Here is a 26,777-nt window from a genome sequence, read left to right as displayed (position 1 = left end):
TTGCATGGAAGTTTTTTCCTGTAATGTATGCAGCCTACATCTTCAAACGTGCTCCTATCGTTTAACAAATATCTAGGCGCTCTCTTGATATTTACCCCATAGGAAGTCTTTGAGATTACTCTGTATTTGAGATGTTTATCCATCACATGTATTGTCGGCAAACCAGAAGAACGCCTCAAAAACGTTTTCCATTATGTCCCCTAGCTGCATCTCGAAACTATAGCGCTCACTTAGCCTGCTCTAGGCGATAGGTTGTTTCTGAAGCAGTGCGTTAAACGGCAAGCGAAAAACAAGGGGAGGGTATGGGGAAGAAGGCTCTCTTACCCGCAAACACCCCGCCATTTGTTCTTCTAGTCGTTCTTCGCTCTAATCCCCAACTAACCGAACGCCTGGAACAGGCTAGCGCTTATTTTCTAAACACTTGAGCAACGAAGAGTGATCTCTCTTCAGCCCGTTTTCCTGCACATTTAAAACAGACTAGGCAAGTAATCAAATGCCCGTAATGACCTGTTTAGAATGTTCAGCGATGTTGGCAAGGCGGAACTCCATTTGTAAAGCAACCATATTTTCGAATACATGTTGCGCTACATTTCTGAAAACATGCAATCTTTATTTTTCTGCCCCACTCAGTATTGCAAATTTTAATAATCTTCAAAGAGAACAATGATGGACTTTTGGTGATATTGTTGAACGTCTCAGTAAAGGAAAAGCGACAGGCAGTTCTGATTGTAGTTTGTTCCAAATATGATTCATAAACTTTGAAAAACATAAGCCGCTTTTTTTCAAGGTCATGCACAGCTTGCAGTTGCATCTGGTGAACGTAATATCGTTTTTTGAAGCACGACGTATGCATTTTCTATTGTTCTAAATTCATGACTTATGTTTCAAACCAAGAGAACAGTCATATTCTCTTGTACAAACATAATTGCAACACTCCCACAATACTTCTACTTCTTTCATCTAGGTTCGTTAATCTGAGACTTTATGTATAGAAAGGATATCATTCTATCATGTTTAGTCGCGTTGAGCAGTTTATTTTGTACTTGCAAAAAGATAACAAAACCTAAACTACTGATCCAAGCTAGGCGGGCAGACATTATGATACCTTCTATAAAACCATGCTATTTGAACTACAAAACCATGCCCTTTGTTGGATTTATTGGTTGGAAAGAAAAGAAAAGAAGAAAACTGGCATGTGTATTAAAAACACGCGAGTAAATTCAACGATTGTCTGCATGTCTAAAGCGCTGCATACGGAAACGGGAAAATTAACGTCCTCCGGATCCCCTCTCCCCAAACCCGTCTTTGTGGGGGGGGGGGGGGGTTCTCTTCGGTAAAAGAAAAATCATAGGGTAGTGGCGTACCACTGGCTCTTATAAACATATTAAACCGGCCCACCAGTTTTTGTTGTTATAATAAATTTTTTACATGGGTGGTTGTAAGCGCCATAGGCGTTAGCGTCTATGGGTCCAGAGGTATTCTATCCCGACAATTGTTTAAGACTCATGTTATTGAAGTTCATTTAAACACTCACTCTCCGATTAGGTGGAATACGTGGGGCGTTGGGGAGTTCAAAGCTCCCGTCGCACCCCCACACGCCCACGGCCCTAATATTTATTGGAAAAAATTATATCAATTGCTATATTTTTCAGGACGAAAAGCTAAGTAAAGACCAAACCCGGCCAATGAAGAGCTCCTGACTATTTTGTTCAGACTCTGACAAATTTAAACCCAGTTCAAAAATAAAGGTGGGGACGGATTTATATATCCTATTGCCGACTGAAAAGATCAATGACATATCCTATCCTACAATCAACTTTTGAATTTCTCTTAAACTTTTTTCTCACGATTACATCCTGTAATGCAAACACCCGCGCGATTGCTATTTCTTTAAAAGAGAAACCAGCCCTGCTGAGTGTTTGCCTTACCGAGCTATAGCTCATTGTTTTGTGTGTTTTTTTTTTTAATACTTTAAAGTAAGCTTTTGCTGGATGAGTCTTCTCATTGAGAAATGATTAGAAGCAGGAAAAATAAAACAAACAAACAAACAAACAAACAAAAACAGCGACTCAGTCAATTTCACAAACATGGTTTTATTGCCATTCTACCAGCAGCGGATAAAATGTTATGAACAAAATCACACACAAAAAAAAAAACAATTAGAACTTTTCTAATCTCTCATTCAATATCTTTAAAATATGTCGTAATTTAAATTGGATCTAGCTTAATGATTATTCATAATTTCTTCTATCTATATCATCATTGATCGCTCTAAATAGCAAAAATTTCAACAGTATTTGTCTTTCTTAACCAAAAAATGCGAACTGCTCGACTAAAAGCAAATAAAGTAGTATTCTTAAGTTGTATGTTGTAGCTTCAGTTAACAGGCTTGCGAATTTTCAGCACTTACGCCAATCCATCCCCAGTCTTCTTAGGTTCCAACATCTTCAATGCCTTCTTCTTCACAATTCGTCCGCGGTAGACCAAGACAGCGACAGCGACAATCAGAAGCACCGCTATGGCGCTACCGAGAGCGGAAAAGAGCGCTATGTGACTGCTTCGCTGTGGACGAACCACTTCCGTGATGGTTCCAGCTTGTTCTTTATCCACGTCGCCGCCCAGGTTTGGAAAGACTCGCTTAACGACCTCTGCGTACTTCTTGTTCACATACTGGTGCACGAACACGTTCACCACATTCTCAAACTCCTGGCATTGCCGATTGCGTGCGCAACGCAACAGCTCACGGCATATTGCAGGAAGCTGGTCGAGCCAGTGCGGAATCACTGCAGTCTCGTTGTCATGGTATGATTTCAAGTCAAACCAGAAGTTTCCAGCCCGATTGGTGACGCTTCTCACTGCGGCAATCAAAGTAAGATAGTCAGTCCAGCTCAGATCATGTGGACAAAACGCGGTGCTAATGGGCGAGAAGGCCTGGCCGGCCGCATTCACAGCGGCATCGCACTCTGTGGCAAGCGTAAAGACGAGTCCTTTACGCACCTTCCCCTTCTTGCCGTACGGGTGAACAGTGCTATCGACGACCATATGGGTTTTTGTGAATCCGTCGTAAGTGGTCTGGTTCTCACTCTGCGGTACTGGAAAGACTGCCTCTACTTTGCACCAGCCAGGGGTCCGGTTGGCACCTGTGATTCCGCGGATGACGTCACCTACGGAAAGCTGTGAGACACTGATATGACCTTTGATTTGTTCCTCCACTAGCATTTCACCAGAAATGCATGGACTTTGGTAATTATTGATTTGAACGCAATTTGAACAGCGTGGTCCATGGTGCCGTTCACGTTCTTCGTCATTTTCGCAGTATTGAGGGTCCTGGGAACAGTCATCATGAGCCGCAGAGTAATTGACAAGAAACACCAAGACGCTAAATAACAACACAAGTTGCATTCTGGTACCAAGATTTATCCTACAATGAGATATGAGATACTAAATATTAGCGTTGAGTATACAGCTATTTTGAGAAAGGCAACCTCGTTCCCAGGGCTTTTCTCCAATTATTACCAAGAGAAAAGCCCTGGAAACGAGGTTGTCGAGAAAGGTTGTCCCGCGACAACACCGAAAGCTATTATGGGTAATGGCTCGCCTTTGCTCGTTTGAAGCAAGGTGCCCTGATTCGAAGTAAAGTTCACCGGCTGCGTTCTAGTGAGATGGGTAATGAAACCATGCATAGAAATATTACAAGGGAAGTTGTCGGATGGAAGAGCTAAGACTGTGTGGTGAAACCAAAATGGTAGTGTAGATATTCATTCGAGTTTTGCGTATTGGTGGAAAAGAAATCTACAGGGTTTTTTCTATTTTGCAACAGGAGCCCCTGGTTCACTAAGCGATGCATTAATTCGCTTTCCTGTTTTGGGAAATTCAAATTGGTGGTTGCAACGGTTCATGTTTTGAAAGTTATTTTATAACATGCTTGGTCTTGCTATTTCAACAAGCCATACGCAAAAGTTAGGAATTAAATTTTGACACATTAAAAAAAAAACTTTAAATTTTTTGAGGTGGAGAAACTTGACAGTCTTGGGAAGAATCCAAATTGTTAAAACCTTTGCATTGCCTAAATGTATGTACAGAGCGGCACTGTTTTGTTTTGATAAGAATTTCATGAAGGAAATTAATTCAATAATTTACAAATTTGTTTGGTAAGGAAAAGAAAAGGTGGAAAAATGGCCATAATCAGCGATTATAAGGACGGTGGCCTAAAAAAAAGGCCCATATTGAGTCTGTAGTTAAAACGCAACGAATATTATGGTAAAACGCATCTTAGGTGAACGTGATAGTCCTTGGAAAAGATTCCTTTCTTTCTATTTAAACGATGTTGGCTCTGCCTTTTTTCTTCAGTGCAGTTTTGGTCCAGCCTCTTTGCCAATAAATTTACTACAGTTTTATAAAAAGTGTCTTTCGCATGCCGGGGCTGAATACTTTCAACGAACACCAGAAACGAAATGACGTTGAAGAATAAAGTCTTTCAAATCGGTGGAAAACCAATTTACAATAAGAAACTTGTAGATGCAGGAATTATAAGGGTAAGAGACATTCTATCAAATGAAAATAAATTCAACAATTGGGAAGCTATCGAGGCGATTAATCTGTCAAGGATTATTTTTTTCTGATTGGGATTTTATAGCGCTATCCCCTCAAACTGGAAGGTGTTACTTATTATAGAAATCGAGTCCACAGACGCAAATTCCTCACAGACAAATACTTCTATTATTTTACTTCGTTTAACCTTGAAATTCAAAATCAGTATATAAGGAATTAATGGAAAAATGTAAAATCCCCCCAACAGCACAATCTAAGTATTACTTCATTTGCGGCTGCGATGAAGCTACTTTAGACTGGAAGGAGATCCACCCCCTCCCTGGTCATGTTACGATAGACCATACTTTAGAAGCCTTCGCCTAAGTGTTCTTTCTGCCAAGATCACGACGAATCACTCGAACATTTACTAGTTCACTGCAAGTTCACTCAGATCTTTTGGACTGCTGCGGTAGCAACTTGATTAAATAATTTAGATATAGGAATGGGACAGTTAAAGGAAAAAAATTATTCTGGGGAACATAAATCAGGTTAAACATAGCAAACTTACTACCTATTTTAGGGAAACAAGTCATTTATTCTTGTCAACGTAAGAATGTCAGGCCGAGCTCGACGCTACTAAAAATCAAAGTTAGAGATAGATATAAAATAGAGTTAATAATAGCAAAGAGAAACGAAAAATTAGAAGTGGCAGCCTTTATAGGAATACTTAGTTTAGTCTTTCTGTACCTACTTGTAAATTTTGTTTAATTTTTATGATACATAGGGAAATACGGTATTTTTTCTTTTTGTTTGTCCTCGCTTGTTTCTTATTGTATTCGTATTTAGTCTATATGTCTGTAAGTAGTTTTTGGCAAAACAATAAAAATGTTAACAAAAAGAATTTACTTCAGTCACATTACTTACATTATCAAAACCTTTTTATATCACCAGCTGTACAGACGATCCTTTCGTGATAACTGAATTGAACAGCAGTGCGGTGTTATAGCTCAGTCTGTGTTAACTGAACGTACAGTGGGTTGGCAGTGAATTTACTTTCTCCATTTCTAGTTCCTGTAAAGCTGAGCCAACAAACAAAGGAACTCATATTAACGACCAGATTCGAAATTGCGACCTTGATTGCTGAACAGAGAACTAAACAACACGTACATGCACGTACGAGCTTAGCATCTCTAATCCTGTGCTACTGAAGAGTGATGGCATACTTCCCTGACGTCAGCGTACCACATCAAGAGTTTTTAAGTTAATTTTTTGATCCTGCTTCCTACTGCCCTATCCTAAAGTGAAGTTACATACTGCTTGATAACCTCCATGATTATAGTTAATTTTGTTAATAACGAAGCAACACCTTGTTGACATGATTGTGAGACGGAAGGTGGTCTCATTCTCTGGGTCAAAGGGCTTTTAAATTTGTCGTCACGCATTACGCATCTTTTTCTGATTCCGTTTCGCTAAATACGGAACACACAAAAGACACAATAGAGTCTTTTTGGCGTGAGAACTGAACACATGAACGTAATATCGGCCGTATTTGTCTAAGAAGACTTAAATAATACCTGTGAGTCCTGCTATACGTCATCATATATTCTCTATTTATGAAGGTCATCCTCTCTTTCTCAGAGCGATTGAATAACTACGGCAATTTACGTCAGCACATCCCTCATTGGTGAGCCGCCCTTTGGTGTGTACTGAAACCCATTTGGCAGCTAAGAAAAAGAAAACCGTTCTATTTCGTTGTTTTTCTTTGATACACATTTATGACAAAGATTAGGTCGGGATACAAGAGGAAAGAGGAGTGAGAATTTAAAACATTTTATTTACAGCTAAATTAGAAAAGAAGAAAAAATTTCCTACATTTTGACAGGAAAATGAAACTTGAATGAATCACAAATTGAATTTAACCAACTTATTTTATAACAAAGAAACATAACTTCAAAAGAATTGGTTTCATCTAATTATTTTGCGGGGGTGGGGGGATTACAGAGAATGTTCTCGGAACTTCCATTTCACTCTTTCTCTCTGTTGTGATGATATTTGGTCTGATGTAAATGTATATTATTGTTTCAGTGAGGACGGCCCGTTCGTAAGACTAACCCATAACTTTTAGTAGAGGAACGTGGAGTATGTGAAATATAAGTTCTGTCGACACTGATAATGTTTGTTGCCAGTTACTGACAATACGATGTGTTTTGACCGGAAGGTGGTCTCATTCTCTGGGTCAGAAGTCAGTTCTCGAGCTTTTTGTACAATGAGTTCTTTTTGATCGGTGAACTAAACATATAAACATAATATTGGCCGTATTTATATAGGATGACGTAATACCTAAGAGACTAGATAATTTATACGTAGAATGACGTAGAATCAAGGACCGAAGAAGTACTGTTTCTAACAGCTTAACCCTATTCAGACCGGGCTTTTTTGGACCTTCTCAGACCGGGGGGCTTCGGAAGCCCCCACTATGTAACTTCCAGAATATTGAAGCAATCACCATGAAACTTATAGGATGTATTGTACGTCCCAAACTCTTTCTTTTGGTATACGTCGCGTGGGATGGTGACGTCACATCACGTGACAATTACATCATGATGTCAAAACAGCCGCCATCTTGGATCCGCCATCTTGGATTTCAAAATTTTTCCAAAATGCCAGAAAACCACCCAAAATCATTGCAAAGTACTCAAAATGAATAAAAATGTGCTTTAAACCCGTAAAAATGTAAAAATAATGCCATTTAAGTTGATTTTTATTAACAGAAAACGCAAAATTACAAATTTGGGAAAACATGCCTGTCAAAATGCGTTGCCATGGTGATGTCAAGTCCTACAATCATCAACCCTACCATTTGTTGCCAGATAAATTTTAGGAAAACTAGAAAGTTTGGCAGCGTTTGGTTAAATCTAAAAAAATTATAAAAGTTCAAAGTCGCGCGGGCCTCAAAGCCCTCCCCGGTCTGAATAGGGTTAATTGTCCACATCTCCATGAATCATTACGGCTTCCACGATGCTAGTTGTCGTTAAACGTAGTCAGGGGCACCCATCGAGAATATAGTTCAAAACCACTTAAAGATAGCAGTGTTGAACGTATTTTAGTATTTTTAAAAACGGTAGATATAGGCATATCTTTATCCCCTAAAATGTTTTTATCTGTTCGGATTTCCTAGCTGAAAGTCTAGTGATCCGAAAGTTATAGGGATCAAAACTTACCTTTTCGAAAAAATTCCAGCCAGAGAAAGGCTCCCGAAAATTCTAGGTGACCTTTTCAGAGTAAAAATCCGTAAAAAATGAACAATTATACCATTTTTAGGTAATTATTCGAAAATCCTAGGAAAGGCAGGCAAGCAAAAAAATTTACAATGAATGTTCCGAAAATTCTAGATCTCAAATCGTCTTCCGAACAGATATTTTAACGAAATATTCCGTTGGGTGCCCCTGCGTAGTTGGCAGCTATGACGGAAACGTTCTATTTCTACGAAGCGGGAAGCAACATTTACTTTTAACCTTTGCCAAATTTTTTTTTCTCCCTCTCTGCTTTGATATTTGGTCTGCTGTATTATGGTTTCAATAAGGCTGCCGTTTTTAAGTACAGTACGTTTAGCTAGAAAAACAGAGGGTTGCATGGCAAGTTTTGCTTAGACTAGGAAAGGTCACTGATAAAGGAACACAGTATGGTTTGATTGACGGGGTACTAATCACCTTCTAGGGGTATAAAGAAAGAGGAATGCACAGTTCTCTTGATAATTTAGGCTTTAGCCGGTCGCGGTAACAAAGCTCAATGAGGAATCCAATGTGTTCCGTGACTACAAGTTGTGTCAACAATAAAATTCGGTGCCAATATTAATTGTTGACAACATAATGTGTTTTGACGGAAGGTGATCTCATTCTCTTGGTCAGATGTCAGCAGCTCTCGAGCTTTCTCTGTTCTGATTCACGCACGGAACAGACCGTGGAGTTCTTTTTGTTCCGCCAACTAAAAATACAAACAAAATATTGGCCGTTTTTATTGTTGCATGACGTGCAATACGTCAAGATAAAAACGGGGAATGACCGTATCAAGGGAGAAGTATTAGTATGCCATCCCAGGCGTAGTCAATCAATAGAAATCGATATCGGAAATCAACGATACAATCGATATCATATCGACAATCGATAACAATCGAACTCACAAAAAAAATATCGATTGTTATCGATTAAGAAAATCGATAATAATCGATAGCAATTGATTGTAATTGTTAAAATCACTAAACCCAAGGAGTCCCTTGAGAAATATTCGTCTCAAACATGTTACATGCCGTTACTATTTAGTAAAAGTAAGCGATACGAGATTGGCGTTCAAGTGGTAAAATTTTATTATTTAGAGTATCTAGTCCTGCCGGAGTCTAGGCAGAATGTTCATCAGGAGATCCTCTTGGTTTGTGTTTCTAAAATATTTTAACTTGTCCAGCCATCCCAGCGCTCTCGATTGCATCTTGGATCTCCTTCACAGCGTTCTCGCGTAGACGAAAATCCAACATGATCGATCCTATAAATGCACAGTCATTGAAGCCCTCCCGAACGCTGCCATCTTTTGGCATAAGGTGCTGTACTTGGCTTGGCAGAAGCTGTTATTTTACTGTGAATAATTAACAGAACCAGGGCCATTTTATTTTCTATATTCCCCTTTTGCTCAAAACTATTGTCTACGTCTTCCTGGATAATAACTACGGCTAATATACGTCGGCAAATTCCCTATTGGCGAGCCGGCCTTTTGTATTTCGATATTTTTCCACGGATTGAGATGTCAGCTCTGAGCCCAATTGGCTCCTGTGTTGGCTGCTTGGACTAAACAAAAAAATTCCATATTTCGTTTGCGCCAACAGCGAAGCAATTTGAGTAACATATATATTTCAGTTCACCAATGTGCTCGTGATGGAATGTGACAAATGTGACAAAGTGTATTGGCAGCGCAAGCGTAAAAGCGGGAAAGTCTCATCTCTGTTGAAAAGCTAAGGAAGTAAGCAGAGCTTTATCCTTTGTGTTATGCTGGCTTAATTAACCTTCGTATTCAACTGAATTAAACCAGTCATTACCAAACTCTAGTTGAACAATGGAATCAGAGGAATCTTTCAGAATAATTAAGCTAATTGATTCATCACTTTTTAAAATTGTCGTAAGAGACCTTCACTTTTAATCGCTTGTAGGTTTTACTTTGAAATTTTAGTAAGAAAAGTGATAAATCCATATGTTGGATTTTGTTTTATGCAGCTTTGCCAAGTTTTTTTCTTTCCTTTACCTTTGAAAGAGATATTAAAGTCCGGGGGACACCTTAGGCTCATCATTATGCATTTATTTAAAGCGTATGCACGAAGTACAACGACTGACATCGACAACTTTACGAGATATTTATGACTGGACAAAAATATGAGCGCGTGCGCGTGATTTGTAAAAATTCCCTGTTTCTTTGATATTTTAATCAATTTAAAACAACACTTAGCGAAATACGTTCATATAGATTGTAGGAAGTCTTTGAGCTTATATTCATTTAAATTTGAGTATTTCTGCAACTCAGAGTAATCACAAAAATATTCGGCATAAACAATCGTGTCCTTTTTAAAAACGCATTGTTCTCACCATAAAAGCGTGGAATATAATTACCAGTATTTACATCTCTCCTTGGCAAAATGATCGTATTTAGGTCGGGACACCTTCGGAAATCTCAAAGTTTGGACTTTTCCGACAATTTTGTGGCAGAGAATACAGCACGGATACAGAACTTCATGACTTGCCACTGCAGATAGGTAAACTGTGAATACTGTAGTGTGTCATAACAGAAGCGGAATTTTAAAAGAGCGCTTTTAGAAAGAGAAAGAAGACATTAAATTCAAATTTGCGCACTTAAACCGCCATAACTTTCTGGCAAACTTTAAATTAAAAAATCCGCTTCTGTTATGACACTCTAGAGGTGTTGACTGATTAGTTTTTGACAAGATCACAGTGTGCAGTCTCCTACCCGTTCCGCAAACTCTGCCAAAAAATCATGTTTTTCCCAATTTAGAACTAACGAGGCTATAACATCGCCGTTAAATGCAATCTACCAAATAAAAGATGACATTCACAATCTTTCATCATTTCTTTATGTCTCTGTAAAATTTGAGCTTAATCGCACCCATAACAGCTGAGAAATAAGCGTTTTAAAAGATGCAGGTCAAGCAAAATTTCCCTTCATGAATTTATTCATGCTGTAGGTATCCCCCGCGACCTTAAAGAGGGGTTTGAACTTAAAAAAAGCCGCACGCAATGCAGGCAGAGGCGATGACGTTTTACAATTATCCAAGAAATACTAAGTTCTTGAATTACATTTTTCATTTGCTTAGATAAGAAAAATCAAACAAAGTTCAAATGCATTAAATACATACAATGTGATAAATTACGTACATTATCTCAACCTGACCTTCATCATTTGCAACACAAAGGCCAGGGATAAATTTCCACATCATTGGCAACTGTAATCGAATAAACCCAGCGAGCACCCTCCGCTTCCTGTTTTGCACTGGAGTCGAGTTCTTTCGCGATTCCTTTTCCCCTTTCAACGGTCGCAGGAAAATACAAGAAAATAGAGGGCTATCAACATTTTTTAAAAAAATTAACGGCTATATTCTTCCAAGGAGTAAAATTCCCTGCGCGAGAACAATTTACGCTAAGTTTCAAAACAATATAGAGGAATTTTTATATCCTGGTCCACACTTAAAAGCTCAGTAACACTGATACAGCTTTAAAAAAAAAACATTGAATTTATATGTGTGAATTTATCAAAACCTGATCAATGAAAATTGACGTAAGTGTCCTTGACCATGTAAGTTACTGCGCGATATGACTTAAAACGATCCAAGAGAGAAGAAAAAAAAGAGCATCGGCGCCGACAAGGTAGAGAAGAGAAAGGAGGAGATCAGAGAAAAAGAGACTAACATTACCTATAGACAGCGGTGAAATTTGCGTTGACCTGGTTTTAATGGCCATGGCCATGTCATTCGAAAGGAAATCGAATCCACCACAAAGACAGCACTATACTGGACACCCGAAGGCAGGCGCAAGCATAACAGGCCCAAGAACACATGGCGACGTACAGTGGGCAGTGAGTGAGTGAGTGAGTATATAGTAGTATATAGTATATCTTTATTGCGCCTTACTCTCCAAAGGGAGGTATTGGTCTGTTTACAACAAAGGTTTTCACATTTACTAATACATTTAAGAAATAACAAAAATTTGATTCTTATACAATTCATAATGTCAATATATGTAAAAATTAAATAAATTATAATGTTCATTGTGCTTGTAAGTTAAGAAGCTCTTTCCTTTTTTGAAACATTGAATGTATATATTTACCTACTACTTTTGATGTATGTTCATTGTCAGCTCTAAGTAGGTACTTAATCCTCTCGTTCTCACTTAAATATATATACCTTACATCAACCTTAGAAATGTGAGAACATAATTCATGTCTTATGGTTGTAAATCCCTGGCAACACATCAAAAAATGCTTTTCGTCTTCTACGCAATTTTGTTTACATACCAAGCATGTTCTTTGCTCTACTGGGATTGATGCTCCTTTATTTTCATATTTTCCAGTTTGTATTCGTTATGTATGACATCCTAATCTAAGCTTTGTCAGGCTTATTCTGTGCGCTGGGTTTTTAACTGTTGTTAGGTAATTCTCAAATTCATAGCTCTTTTTAACTTCCTTGTGTGTAAATTTTTCTCTTGAAGTTGACGAGTGAGTGAGTGAGTGAGTGAGTGAGTGAGTGAGTGTGGTTTTGATAAATCCAAACATATATATAACACGCAACTTGTTTCAGTTTGAGTCGTTTTGCATAAGGCTATTAAAACGATGGCTCCTTGTTTACATAGCTGATGTGCATAGCCTCTGAAAGGTTGGGAGAATCTATTTCAAAGAAGTTAATTAATGTAAATCTCCCCCTTCGGCTCGGGCTATAATTTTTGGTTTTCTCTAGCTGCTAACTTTACTTTTACTTTTACTCTTGAATAAATAAAACCATGTAAACACGAGCGCGATTTTCTCCAGCCCTGCAAAGAGTTTCCCGTACTAAGCAACAGATTATTTTGTATTTAAATTCTATATATTGAGCTTTTGCTGGGTAAGCCTGCCCATACGTTGATGCTTTCCAACTCGCCTCGACAAGTATTCAAAAGAAGATCATAAGCGTAAAAAACAAAGAGACTCAATTAATTCCACAATCATGGTTTTATTGCGATTCTACCAGCAACTGTCAAATGAATAGCCTTGATAAATCCTTAAAAAAAACCCACAAGAAACAGTGAAGATCATAAGCGTAAAAAACAAAGAGACTCAATTAATTCCACAATCATGGTTTTATTGCGATTCTACCAGCATCGATTAAATGAATAGCCCGAATAAATGCTTTAAAAAAATCACAAGTAACAGTGAACACTTTTTCTGATCTCTTATTCAAATATCAGTTTAAAATGTCGTAAGTTGAATGTAACTTAATTATGCTTCACGACGTTTGCTTTATTTAAGCTACAAAGTCTAACAAAAATCAGATACAACGTCATCAACGACCGTTAAAAAAAAATTACAACGATTACTGATTACTGTGAGTCTTCGTCAAAAAATACAAACTGCTTGACTAAAAGCAAACGAAGTATTTTGTAACTTCAATTAACAGCTGTGACGAGTTCTCAGCACTCAAGCCAATACATCGCCAGTCGTCTTCGGTTCCAACCCTTCCGCTGCCTTCTTCTTCATCAATCGTCTGCGGTATAAGAGGACAGCGACAGCAACGATGAGGAGCATCACCATGGCGCCACCTACAGCAGAGAAGAGAACTATGTGGCTTCTCTTCTGAGGAAGAACCACTTCTGTGATGGTACCAGCTTGATCTTTCTCGACATCACCCCCCATGTTGGGAAAAACACGCTCAACAATCTCCACGTACTCCTTGTTTAGATGATCGTGAACGAAGTCTTCTATTACATTCTCGAAACCCTGGCATCGGCCATCGCGTGAGCAGAGCAGAAGGTGATGACATATTTGATGGAGCTGGTCGAACCAATGCGGCACCACTGCAGTCTCGTTGTCGTGGTATGCAGATGTGTCAAACCAGAAGTATCCAGTGTGACTAGCTACTCGTCGTATGGCGGACATCAAGGTAATATACTCGCTCCAGGTCAGCTCATGTGGACAGAACGCGGTGCTGATGGGCGTGAAGGCCTGTCCGGCTGCATTCACAGAGGCATCGCAGTCGGTGGCAAGCGTGTACACAGGTCCCATGCGCACTTCTCCTTTTTCACCGTGCGAATGAACAGTGTCATCAACGACGATATGATCTGAGGTAAAGCCATTGTGGGTGGTTTTATTCTTACCATTTGCTGCAGGGAAGACAGCTACCACTTTGCACAAGATAGGCTTCCTCGCAGTTCCCATGATTCCGGGAATGACGTCACCTTCAGAAAGCTGCGAGACATGAACGACACCCTTTGTCTGCTCTTCCACCTGCATTTTACCAGAAACACAAGATCCGTTCAATCTTCTTTGAAGACCGCTGATGTTGATGCCAAACCCAGGGGCTCCAGCGCCAGCACCGCCCCCGGCGCGGCCACCGGCTTCACCAACAGCACCACCACCGCCTGCACCACCGCCTGCACCTCCACCACCTACACCACCGCCACCGCCTGCTCCTCCACCGCCACCAGCACCACCGCCTGCACCGCCACCGCCTGCTCCTCCACCGCCACCAGCACCACCGCCTGCACCACCACCACCTACACCACCGCCACCGCCTGCTCCTCCACCGCCACCAGCACCACCGCCTGCTCCTCCACCACCACCGCCGCCGCCACCACCCCCCCACCACCACCACCGCCACCGCCACCGCCACCACCTCCGCCACCACCACCACCACCGCCGCCGCCACCACCACCGCCACCACCACCTCCACCGCCACCTCCGCCACCACCACCACCACCACCACCACCGCCACCACCACCTCCACCGCCACCTCCGCCACCACCACCACCACCTCCACCGCCTCCGCCACCACCACCGCCACCTCCGCCACCACCACCACCCCCCACCTCCACCGCCTCCGCCACCACCACCGCCACCTCCGCCACCACCTCCACCGCCACCTCCACCTCCACCTCCGCCACCACCACCATCACCACTGTCCCCACTTTCTCCACTTTCTCCACTTTCTCCACTTTCTCCACTTTCTCCGCTCTCTCCACTATCGTCACCTTCTCCGCTATCATCATCATCATCATCATCATCATCATCATCATCATCATCGTCCCACGTCGTCGTCGTCATCATCATCATTATCGTCATCATCATCATCATCATCATCATTGTCGTCATCATCATCATCATCATCTTCATCATTGTCATCGTCATTATCATCATCGTCGTCGTCGTCGTCGGCGTTCACAATCTTTGTGAATGTAACGATAGAGAAAGCGAGCAAAAGATAAATCAACAAGCGCGCCATATTTCTGTGGTCTGCCCAATCTGTAATGAAATTTAAGAAAGAAACTGTCAGAGTAAAACCGAGTAAAGAAACGCCATTGATACCATCGATTACTGTCATTAGTCGTGCAAAAGTAAACATTTGCCCACCATGCACTACAAGTTCAAACCATTAAAATTGGAAAAGTGTCGGCTTTGAGCCGAGACCTAAATTTCACAAAAAAGTTTAAGAATAATAACTTACTTGAATGGACACTCAGTTACTATAGTGACCACTCAATTAAGCGCTCCTCTCAGGAAACAAGTCTAATGTTTTGTGTCGAATGAATAAAAATGCAAAGGCAATAAAACTAGAAATAGTAATAGATAAGCGGAGTGTGTTCGAGTCAATTTTGTGTGCCTTAAATTCGCCCGCTTTACACAATTGACCTCCACAATTCGCCTGGCATGTGTCAAAATCACACGTGATAGATGCAATTTGCTGCAATAGCCGCCGAGACTGAAAACAATTCAATAGATTTACAGTGTCAATAGATTTCTTTTGTTCCACACTTGCCGCTGAGACAAACAACTCGATAGCCGAATTTATTTTGTGACCACTGGCCGTGGCTATGTTGCCTAATGACTGCTAAGAACAATGTATATGGCTGAGCAAGACTCGTTTTGTTTGAGTCACCGAGACAGCATGGGCTTGTTTGGTAAGTCATTTTCAACAACATTACGACAAAATTGAAAGGAAAGTAAGTAAAAACTAGTATACCAACAGCAACCTAACCGCACGAATCGAAGCGCCAGGAAAGATTCACGTTGTATGTGATGTCGTGAACGGCAAGTTCACGTGTAGATCCAGGTCGATAAAATGAAAACGAGACATTTTGCTCAGTCCAAAATTTCCCCTGGTATACGCAGGACACCCAGTATGTACACAGGTAACCATACGAAATTGGAGATTCATTCTTTTTCGTCGAACGCAATCATATATGCCTTTTAGAAACAATGAAATGCGCTTCTTTATTGTAAAAAAAATTTCGCCCACCAGCGGGAACGTAAATTATACTGATTAATCCTAAATCATTTTAGTTGAAAAAACTTAAAAAAAAAACGCTTACCAAAGTCAATAATCAATCGATTGCGTGTTACGTTCACCATGCCAAAGGAACGCGATTCATCATACAATTTGGCTCAAGTATTGTACTGTAATTTGGTTACTATTGTCGAAAGCCTGACATACGCGTAAATTTGGATTCGTGCAGAAATCATTTACGCCAAAACATTTTGAATTTGGTTTCATGGCAAGTTCCTTGAATTCAGACTTTTTCTGCCGTACATTGCTTACCAAAATAAACACCGAAATAAATTCATTCAGCATCTACCTAAAATTCTCTAAAGTATCGAGCAGCGAAAAAATCGACCTAAGTATTAAACCAAAATAGCTAAAAAGAAAAATTTACCGTTGTAGCCGAGTGTACTGCGTAAATTATTTAGAAACTGCAAATAAATTTATCTCTTACATATACACACGCGAAACTGCTTTAAAACGGCTTAAATTCAACTCCCTTACCATTCATATTATGTAGAAAAGTTTTTTTTAACGCGTACTGAAGCAGTCCAACTTGACATGGCGCTGTCAATTCAATTTCTTAACCGATAGACAGATTAAAAAAGACATAACAATGTCGCGTCTATTGGCGTTTAGTCTCTCATTACAAAGTTTTCGCTGGTGTCATCCCGTAAATTCGGAAGAAATATTTGCCACTAGAAACTATTTGTTGAGCTCTGCGCTTAGCCTGGGCTAAATCTATATCTCTTCTATTTTTTTTTTTCTCAAATAGTTCATGGAACAAAAAAAAAAAACACTTGCACGCTCTTAATTTCATTGCGTGGTAATTAAATAAGTCGAGTATCTATAAATTACATTTTGAAAAAAAAAAAAAAAAAAATTTTAAAAAAGGAGTCAGTGTTTCTTACCTCACGATGTAACAACGAGTCTCACAACACCAGTTAAGAGTGATCTGTTGTAGCTTCGTTGAATGTCACTGAATTGTGCAAAAAAACACATGGTCTTATAAAGCATAACCTACGTGACACTGGCCTTGCCTGCTATGCAGGCTGAAAAACACAAACAACGTTTGCATGTCAACAGCGCGCTAACAGAGCAGCACCAATATCACTCCAACTTATTTGCTTGGAAGTCAGTATAGGAATTCGAATTCGCCAAACTTCATACCGTATATAATTCTTGAATGTTTTTGGTTCAGCTTCAGTTTATTAGTTAATTACAAGATGGTTAGACCGACTAATGAACTCTAGGGATGAAAAAAAAAATTGTAATTAGAAAAGAAAGGTAAAAAAATGTGACATTTAAAACGGAAGCTTACTTGGGTTACTCTAGAAACTCAATACACACTTACCGACTGTTTTCACTTGAATTTTTGAAATCTTTTCATCTCGAGTGTTTATCGCGGAAAACAAATAAACTTGGTTGCCCAGGTTACATAATCCTTTATTACGTAAAAATAGGAACATATAAAGTGCATTTATTTCTTTTTGTAAAGCAAATTTGAATATGTGCGGTATTAAAAAAGTGATATATTTTAATTTGGCTTAATTTCTTACTCAAAAATTCTGTTTTCAGCGATATCCATTCAATTCCGGTAATTTAAACGAGTCAAACGGTTTGAATTTTTTACATGTCCTGTGGTAAAAAATAGTGCTTTGTCAAAATAAACGTGTTCTAACCTTAAGTGTTTTTCACATGAACAAATATTCATAGCTGCCCAGTTCAAAAAAGGATGCAAACAAATGTTCTAAAATACCATTACCTACTGTACAAAAGTGAAGTTTAGCTCAATATAAATTTGAAGTTGGCTGAAGTTTTCAGATCAAATGAAAAGTTATTTGGTAAAAGTTTGGTAAAATCGTGGTTATATATTTAAGAATTTAAAGTCTTTTTACTATTCTTATCACAAGTAATGTAATGCTTTCTGTCCTCTTTACGTTGAAGCACCCAGCATAATTGATTGCATGCTGTACGTTACCATCGATATTTTGCTTTCAGACTGAGTTGGTATCAATGCCTTTGTATAGTCTTTTAAACATTTAATATCCATAAAATTCAGATTTATTGTAATCGTGCATGAAAAAGCAAGTGCGCAGTGCTCTTAGGCCTGATGTTAACGCTTACGTGCTCGCCTTCAAATTGTACATGTGGGGTCTCTGTATAAATGCAGCACGCAGTCAAAAAGGACTAAGACGTAGACTTAGATAGTTTGCGTTGCCAATCTTGCTATAAATAAACTGAACATCAAAAGAATTCAGTACAGGCAGTAAAGCAAGTAAAGGAAAACGTCCAAGGACTGTTTTGCAGATTATAAGGATTGTATCATTTAAGGCAAAACCGCTGACTAATAATACGCTCTGGTTTTGCACGATCGAATTCAAAATGGGACAAAATACCTCGAGAAATTGCGATTCTTCGATAAACTAGAACATCAAGACAGTTTATCTTCTTAAAGAGCGAGTGCTGCTATCGTCTGGAGTAAAACGACGTAAATTGCGTTCAATCCAAGATAAAAACTAAACGTCCCTTGTCGTGGCTTGCTGACTCAAATCCTCTCAGTGAACTCAAAGATGCTAAGCTTGCTATTACTTGTGCAGATATGCTGAAATTAGCCAGATTACAGTAACTGAAGGGATATATACAGCGACATGATCCCCAGAAAAAAGGTACAGGCGCTTGACTTTGTGCTGAATATGAATGCTCGATGAACGAACCGACACCATGGCAAGGTGAACGGAGAAATTCCTGTGTAATAAGCTTTATTTTGATCGATATTGCTGACAAAACAAAGGTTAAATATGATTGTTTTTATTAGAAAATGACTCAACAGATAAGATTCTTTGCGACTGAGGGCAGTTTTACTGTTGCAAGTGTTTTTGTTGGCGAGCAAACAAAATAATAACTTCTCCTATAAAAAGCTTAAGATCCCGCCCCGCAGAGATCTTTACAGTTTTAGCAACAAGGATATCTGTGTAAACTGACTGCATCAGTAGTTTTTGATCTGGAACCGGTGTACTTTTGGAGAAAATCAAAGAAAGGTCTGGTATGTTTTACCCATCAACCAAAATGGCTGAAAACGCTGTTAGTTAATTGACTGTTTAGTCGTTGTAAGAAAACGCCTGATACATCAATAAAAACTGGAACGATGACTTTATATTTGACCCAAGTCTTGAGCTGTAGTGTTTTAATGGACTCGAGAAACAGCTGTTTACATTTTTCACAATTTAGAGCCCGCATGTTCTGAGTGAAATATTAGGTTTGGAGACACCAACAAACGATGGGTATTGCCACGACAACAATAAGGTTGCAACTTTAAAAAAGGGCATTTTTGTACATCCCCCCTGAATATCTAACTGCACGCAAAATACTGTATGTGGGGAGTCAAAAATTTTCATTTCCCACTTTGCTTCATCTTACACAGAATTGCTCTTAACACTTGACAAAAACACTAGATAAACACTCATTGTCATGCGTTTTATAATAAACACTTATTGTCATGCGTTTGATGATAAACACTTATTGTCATGTGTTTTATAATAAACACTTATTGTCATGCGTTTTATAATAAATGGTTCTTGTCTTTTTTGTGGTTTTATTGTTTTTAAAAGGAATTGATTTGATAAAGTATATAGTGCATTTCATCAATTTTTATAAAACCAGTTGAATTTGTGCTGTGATAGAGCCCACCCTCGTAAAAGAGTGAAATTTTTCAATTCGTCTGATTTTCTAAATCAAAAGTTATGTTTTCAGCGATAACCATTCAATGCCGATAATTAAATAAGTCAATGTTTTGAATTTTTTTCACTCATCCTCTGCTCAAAAAATTAAAAGTATTTCATTTAAATTAAGTGTTCAAGCCTTGAGTGTTTTTCGCCAAAAAATAGGAAAAACACTCACGAGAAAAAGAGATGACCTTGCTTTTGCTTTAAGCGATATCCATCCAATACCGGTAATGAAATAAGTCAAACGCTTTGAATTTTTTTCACTTGAAAAATAGAGGTACGTGTCAAAATAAACTTGTTCTTTCTAAAAACCCATTGCGACAGCCTGCTGTACGAAAGTAAATTTTAACTATATATTTTAATTTTGAGGTTGGCTGAAGCTTCCAAAGCAAACGAAAAGTTTCTTGGTAGAAGCAATAAAATTCTGTATTTTTTTGCTTTACTATTCTTATGACCAGTATTGTAATACGGTGTTGAGATATCTTCCCTCCTCTTAACGTTGAAGTACCGGGCGTAATCGATTCCTGTACGTTATTGTCGATATTTTTCTTGCAGACTCAGATTTTCGTCTTAGGTCAAAGAAGATATAAAGCGAAAGCGAGCAGTTGGAATAAGTGTTTCTGTGCATAATCTTTTAACCATTTAATAATCAGAAAACTCGGAATTATTGACGGGTTTGTCTGTGATTTCCGCTTGTAATCATATATAATACTATCAAGTCCGCTGTGCTCCGAGTCTCTGCCATCGATTGACAAAAGTACTTTGCTTGGTTTTGTTTTCAGTGGCTTTCTAACAGAAATGAATTTATTTTTAAGATAGAAAGAGCAGGCCACCTACTGTTTCCATGACAACAGGATGACTTACTAAACAAAATAACTTGTCAAAATATGAATCCGTCAGTCTTTGCTAAAATACTGATACATTAGAAGAGGATAAAAAAGGTCTCCATAAATTTTTTACATCGACAAATGTTGTTTCTCGCCAACTCAGTTTGGCGTGTGTGTTGTAAACTCGTTATAAACGAACGCAAACTGCAAGCTTTATGGTAGTTTTAATAATTCAATTTCGAGGTAAACTAGGAGAAAAATGTTTTGGGGCCGTTGTTGAAGTCTGCCAACAAATAAAATTTTACGGCCTTTACTGTAAAATGTTCCACTTGATTTGGAAGGTTCATCCCAATTTCAAAAACACAGTTAACAATTCACTACCAAATAAGCAAAACACTTTATGTTTACTGACTAATTCAGCTATGGATGGTTGTTCTCGTTGAAAACATACAAGGCTATAATCACGTTAATTTTAAGATACTTTCAAAACACAGGCCCAATATTTGATGATGGGGCGTGTGAAAAATCTAAAACGTTTGACCCCTTTAATTACCGGAATTGAACGAATTTTGGCTGAAAACATTTGATTACGAAATAAAAATTCAGCCGATTTAAAAAATGTACCTTTATTTAGCGCAGTATACAGTGGATCTCGATTATTTCAACTTCCAAAGGAAACGAAAATTGGTTCAAGATATTGGGAGCTTAAGAAATCGGCGGAAAAAATTCAATGTACGACTGAGTGAAGCTAATTAAATCCAAGGGAAACATCTTCTAATTCGAGTTTTCCGGAGGCCGAAAACTCAAGCGTTCGACAAATCGGAATTACACTTTACTTGTTTTCTGTAAAAGCACTTCAGATGAAAGGGCTGGAATTTGAGAATAACAAACTAAAGTGTTTACTTGGTTCAAAACGTATTCCATGCAAGGACCAGCTTCTAATTATCAAATGCCTTAATGCCTTTCTTTCTCCCTTCTCCATAAAATGTGTCTTTCAATCTTTAAAGTTCACTAGAAAGGCTTAACATGACGTAGTTAAGTAATAAACTCAAAATGAAACAAAACCATTCAGGATTTAAATTTTAATTGGGCGAATTTGGATACCTACAGACTTCCAAGTAAATACGTTGGAGAAATATCGGATCTGCTGTGTTAGCGCGAGACAAACATGCACTAACGGTGTTTGTGTATATCAGCCTTCGTAGCTCAGGCGAGGCAAGTGTCACGTACGCTATGCTTTATAAGACCGTCGCTGTTGTTCGCAATTCAGTGACGCTGAGAAGCCTGGATCAGTTGCTGGTGTTGTGAGCTCTGCTGCATTGTTAGGTTATAAAAACAGACTTATTTTTAGTCTACCGAAATTTATTGCACATAACATTATGGTACATTAAGATAAAACGTTGAAACGCTTCCATCGCTTTTAATTTCCCTTGTTTTTGGTAAAACAAAGCTTTCTTCTTTGATTATGTTTCGACGAGGTCGCAGGTTAATGTACCTGCAACAACTGAAGTGGCAGAATGAGGGAAGTGCAAGCTTTTTTTCAGCGGCACCTTTCGTTTCTTTTATTAGTCAAAGAAACTTTGCACTAATGAGTGCTCAATTATTTGTCTTACAGCATGCTTATGCTCATAATTTTTCCAGTATAATATGAACATCCCTATTCAAAGTACACTTGGCACAGACTTGTTTTGAGGCGTTCATTGGTCTACCTACAAAACGAACTGAAATTTAACGCAGTACCGTTGATAATGTGTCGATCTGAATCAACCGAAGGTTTATCTTACATATCGAATTGCAAAGTGGTTTCAAATGATTCGGTATTGATTTGTTATGCAGACCTACAATGTCAAGAAAGCCCTATGTCTGTGCTTGTGCGTGCACTTCGTCACGAATCGAAATTATTCTCGAAAGACATCAAATGGGGAGAGCGCAAATTTTGTATCAAGGTACTTCTTGATAACCACTGAAAACAGACGTCCTAAAAATCGACCCTCCAATTTTACATTACACTTGGATAAATAACCAGCCAAAATTAGCACCGAACTACAGAATTTAAGCGTCTTTCTATATTCAAGTCAGTATTGAATGCTGAACCGGTGTAATGCTAAGATTCATTTGCCCCACTATGATTATGTTAACAATCATTTCGGCATAATGTGGGCAATCCTACCGATTACAAAAACTCGGAGAAATAAAATGGCTTTAGAGAAAACCATAATCATGCTAGTTGTAGATGAGGTGAAAGCATTGCTTTGGAGCTTTCACGTTTTATTTCTGTGATGTTTAACATTCAGTCATTCATATTCACTGGCTTAATTCACTTTTCTCAATCTTCGCTATCTTTTTTTTTTTCAGCCCATTCACAGAGGATCAAGGAACTAACATTTTTTCCGAACATTTTCGTGTTTACTGCTCAATCTTTTGCAATACTTGAATACGTTTGCCGGGAGAACTCGAAGGTTGCTGTGATTTAGATAAGTTTCATCTAGAGCTGCCCATTTCATTTTAACCGGATGAAAAAACTGTGATGATATAATGTGTTTCTTACTGTTAGTGCACAATCCGGCCTCTGGGCATCAAATCAGAGGAATTGTCCAAGAAAAGATCTGTTTGTTTGAGTTTTGATGAATATTTTAAGTGAAAATTAATACAACAAAAAGTTGGTTGCACATAACATTATGGTACATTAAGATAAACGTTGAAACGCTTCCATCGCTTTTAATTTCCCTTGTTTTTGGTAAAACAAAGCTTTCTTCTTTGCTTATGTTTCGACGAGGTCGCAGGTTAATGTACCTGCAACAACTGAAGTGGCAGAATGAGGGAAGTGCAAGCTTTTTTTCAGCGACACCTTTCGTTTCTTTTATCAATACTTCAGAAATGGTTATCAATCTGGAATTCAAGATTTGTCGATGAAGTCTATTTTCTCCAGCATTTCAGTCTATGCTATTGTCCAAAACATTTGAAAAATAGTCAAAACCTGATCATAAGAATTGTTCAGCGATTTTCTAAAACTTTATCAGATTATCGGGAAAACAGGGGGACTACTAGCGCTTGTCAGTGAAGAACGGAAAGTCTGTTAGAAACGAGCGGGTATCTTGTCAGTTTGCGATCGTTTACTATATTGGTGTATAAGCTATGAGCTTAACAACTTATCCTTCGCCATTCGTTTGTTCTCTTCCAAGAGTCCCTCTTAGCTATAGTTTGACTCAAATTACGTGTTGTTCTTCGTGATATTTGATTAACAGTGTCTTTTCCACACACAAAAAAGTTGAAATTCTACATTTCAGTTGAGAGGTTAAGGTAAGCAAAGTCACAGCTTAATTATTTGAGTTTATGGAACAATTAACACATGACAGATTTTACCTTGAGACATCAAGGCCGAAGACTATGGTAACTTTACTTCACTGAACCCTATTATAAGAGTATATCAATCAATAAACTGTTTTTTTTTTTTTTAATCCTCCTTGTTTGCTATTTGTTACAGTTGTTTCATTAACCAGACTGCAAACAAATGGCCCGCTTGTTGGTATACCTCTTGCTGGGATTCTGTATCCTTGCGTTCACGTATGACGTCAAGGCTGATGATGACGACGACGAGGAAGATGATGATGATGATGATGATGATGATGATGATAATATGATTTCGAATGTGTATCTGGTGAAATGAAAATTACCGAGCAAACGATAGGTCTCGTTCGTGTGTCGGACCTATCCGTAGGTGACGTGATCTACGTAATTACGGGAGCCGACAGGAAGCCTGCTTGATGCAAGGTGGAAGCCGTTTTCCCTTCAGCAAGTGGCAAAGATAAGATCACCCATGATGGCTTCACAGCAGAACACATGGTCATCAATCACACTGTTCACCCGCACGGTAAGAAGGGAGAAGTGCGTATGGGTCCCGTGTACACTCTTGCCACCGACTGTGAAGCCTCTGTGAATGCAGCTGGCCAGGCCTTCTCGCCCATTAGCACCGCGTTCTGTCCACATGAGCTGAGCTGGAGCGAGTATATTACCTTGATGTCCGCCATACGACGAGTCGCCAATCGCACTGGTTACTTCTGGTTTGACACGTCTGCATACCACGACAACGAGACTGCAATGGTGCCGCACTGGTTTGACCAGCTCCATCAAATATGCCATCACCTTCTGCTATGCTCACGCGAAGAACGATGTCAGGGCTTCGAGAATGTCATGGCAGAGTTCGTGCACGAGCATCTGAACAAGGAGTATGCCGAGGTCGTTAACCGAGTTTTTCCCAACATGGGTGGTGATGTGAATAAGGTACAAGCTGGTACCATCACAGGAGTGGTTCGTCCGCAGGAAAGCAGCCACGTAGCGCTCTTCTCTGCTGTCAGTAGCGCCATGGTGGTACTCCTGATCGTCGCTGTTACTGTCCTACTGTACCGCAGACGCATGATGAAGAAAGCAGAGAAGGAGCTTTCTTGTCAGTCAGAGGCCAGCCGTCCTCAGGCAGAGGCTTAGAATGCGTCAAGGCTTCAAATGTGGAAAAAGTGCACAGCTTAGCTGCAACACCAAGACGAGTGTCCACGTTTTTCTTTATTATTCATTTTTTACTTTCTGAAACTTAGGTCGATCGATGTTAGGATTTTGTTTAAGGAGAACTTTGTATATGTTGTGTTAAATAAAGTGAGTTGTAAGCGATCCGTTATCATCAGGTTCTATTGCAATGTAGATCATTTCAATTTTTTTTTTACCATATTGCCTTTATGCAAATCGTTTAATTTTTCCCGTGCAAATAGTTTTATTGCGTTTTGCTGCAACATCGCAGAAAAATGTCAGAAAGTTTCAAAGAAAAATGTTTCAAAGACGATTTGTAAATCGTTTTTCAGTTGTAATCATTTTTATTATCAGTTTTTGCAGTAACATTGTATTAAGAAAAAATATTTTAACCGATGCTGGTAGAGCGGAAAAAATAAAAGTCACGTTTGTGCTATACTATGAGTCTCTATGCTTTCAAGATACTCGTCCCCTTTGACCCGTTATTTGTATTTTTATAACCTTTTATCAAACATTCCGTGTGGCCCATTTAAACAGCAAATGTTCAGTAGAAATGCGTGCTCCATAACTTAAACAATATATAAACCGTGCATCTAACGTACAATCTGATAACTGAGACGCCTAGTGTGCAGTTGATTGGGCAGAACTCAAAAGAGTTGGAGGAAAACACAGGAATCCCCGAGCAGATTATACAAAGTGTGTCTTTCTATAGTTAGATCCTTGATCTAAAATAAATGACTGTTTGAGGCAATACGAAAGATAAGGAAAAAGGTATGTCTGGAATACAATTGAAAATAAAGCCCCTCCAGAAAATTCAGAAACAGGGGACTGTAACAATTGACGCGACAGCAAACGGTGGATCGAGATGTGCCCCCTACCGCGAAAAAATTAAAAAAATCAGGGGTCTTTGAGATGCTATGTCCCGCATTCTGAGAGCATTGGTGACAGAAATGCCGCCTAAGAGGGGTCGGGGTAGGGGCAGATTGGTCCCATAAATTTATCTAGTATGCTGTTTATCAATTAGAAATCATACAAAAAACTGAGAAAGATTCAAAACAAGTAAATATTTCAAAATGAAAAAAAAAACCTTTTTCCACTTTTCTTTTGCGCAATTATATTGTAACGTTAACCGCTTTCCCACTCGCCCACACCAGCCAAACGGCGGAAATCAGCTTCACAGAATGAATATTGCATGTCCATTTCATGTTCAAGTACCGGGGGTAATTGATTCATGTACGTTAGAACGATATTTTGCTTCCAGACGGATTAGATTCAGGAGATATCGGCTGAAGATAGAAAGGAGAGCGGGCAGTTCGAGTTTTTCTAGAATAATCTTTTCACTACAAAATGCATGTGTATAATTGAACTGACTTATTGACGAGTTTCAATTACATTTTTTTGTAATTATGTTACATGGAAATCTAGTGCGCTGTGCTCTGAGCTTTTTCTATCCATGGATAGAACTTGGTTTTGAATTGGTAACCTTGTGTTTGACCTTCAAATGACAATATTTGTAGGCGAACAGCGCACACATACTTACGGCTTACATGACAACGAAATAACTAACCAGGCAAAATAACAAGCAACGTAAATATTGCCCGTTAGTATTGTTGAAAACAACGG

General features: G+C 39.0%; 3 protein-coding genes, 1 long non-coding RNA gene and 1 pseudogene across 5 annotated transcripts in view; 2 read left to right on the top strand and 3 right to left on the bottom strand.

The window, feature by feature from the left end:
• Positions 1 to 26,777, top strand: part of LOC144657596 (uncharacterized) — an 83,728-nt gene that overhangs the window by 2,947 nt on the left and 54,004 nt on the right. The gene's annotated exons all lie outside the window — the stretch shown is intronic.
• On the bottom strand, positions 2,317 to 5,530 carry LOC144657600 (uncharacterized). The gene is made up of 2 exons (XM_078517954.1): positions 5,455 to 5,530; positions 2,317 to 3,421 (listed from the first exon to the last, which is right to left on the bottom strand). Coding segments are annotated over exons 1-2 (1,017 nt in total). The 5' UTR covers positions 5,457 to 5,530; the 3' UTR covers positions 2,317 to 2,406.
• LOC144656904 (uncharacterized) lies at positions 12,764 to 14,163 on the bottom strand. The gene has a single exon (XM_078517149.1). It carries the CDS (start codon positions 14,059 to 14,061, stop codon positions 13,249 to 13,251), a length of 813 nt encoding a protein of 270 aa, XP_078373275.1. The 5' UTR covers positions 14,062 to 14,163; the 3' UTR covers positions 12,764 to 13,248.
• LOC144656905 (uncharacterized) lies at positions 14,709 to 17,101 on the bottom strand. The gene is made up of 2 exons (XR_013571412.1): positions 16,996 to 17,101; positions 14,709 to 15,069 (listed from the first exon to the last, which is right to left on the bottom strand). It is a non-coding gene; the product is annotated as an uncharacterized LOC144656905 (long non-coding RNA).
• LOC144656803 (uncharacterized) lies at positions 21,837 to 25,545 on the top strand (annotated as a pseudogene). The gene is made up of 2 exons (XR_013571393.1): positions 21,837 to 21,962; positions 24,121 to 25,545. The product of XR_013571393.1 is annotated as an uncharacterized LOC144656803 (transcript).

The sequence above is a fragment of the Oculina patagonica genome, chromosome 6 (assembly GCF_052425735.1).
Source record: "Oculina patagonica isolate OP01 chromosome 6, crgOcupat, whole genome shotgun sequence".
NCBI classification, from domain to species: domain Eukaryota; kingdom Metazoa; phylum Cnidaria; class Anthozoa; order Scleractinia; family Oculinidae; genus Oculina; species Oculina patagonica.
This window is presented reverse-complemented; position numbering and strand designations above follow the sequence as displayed.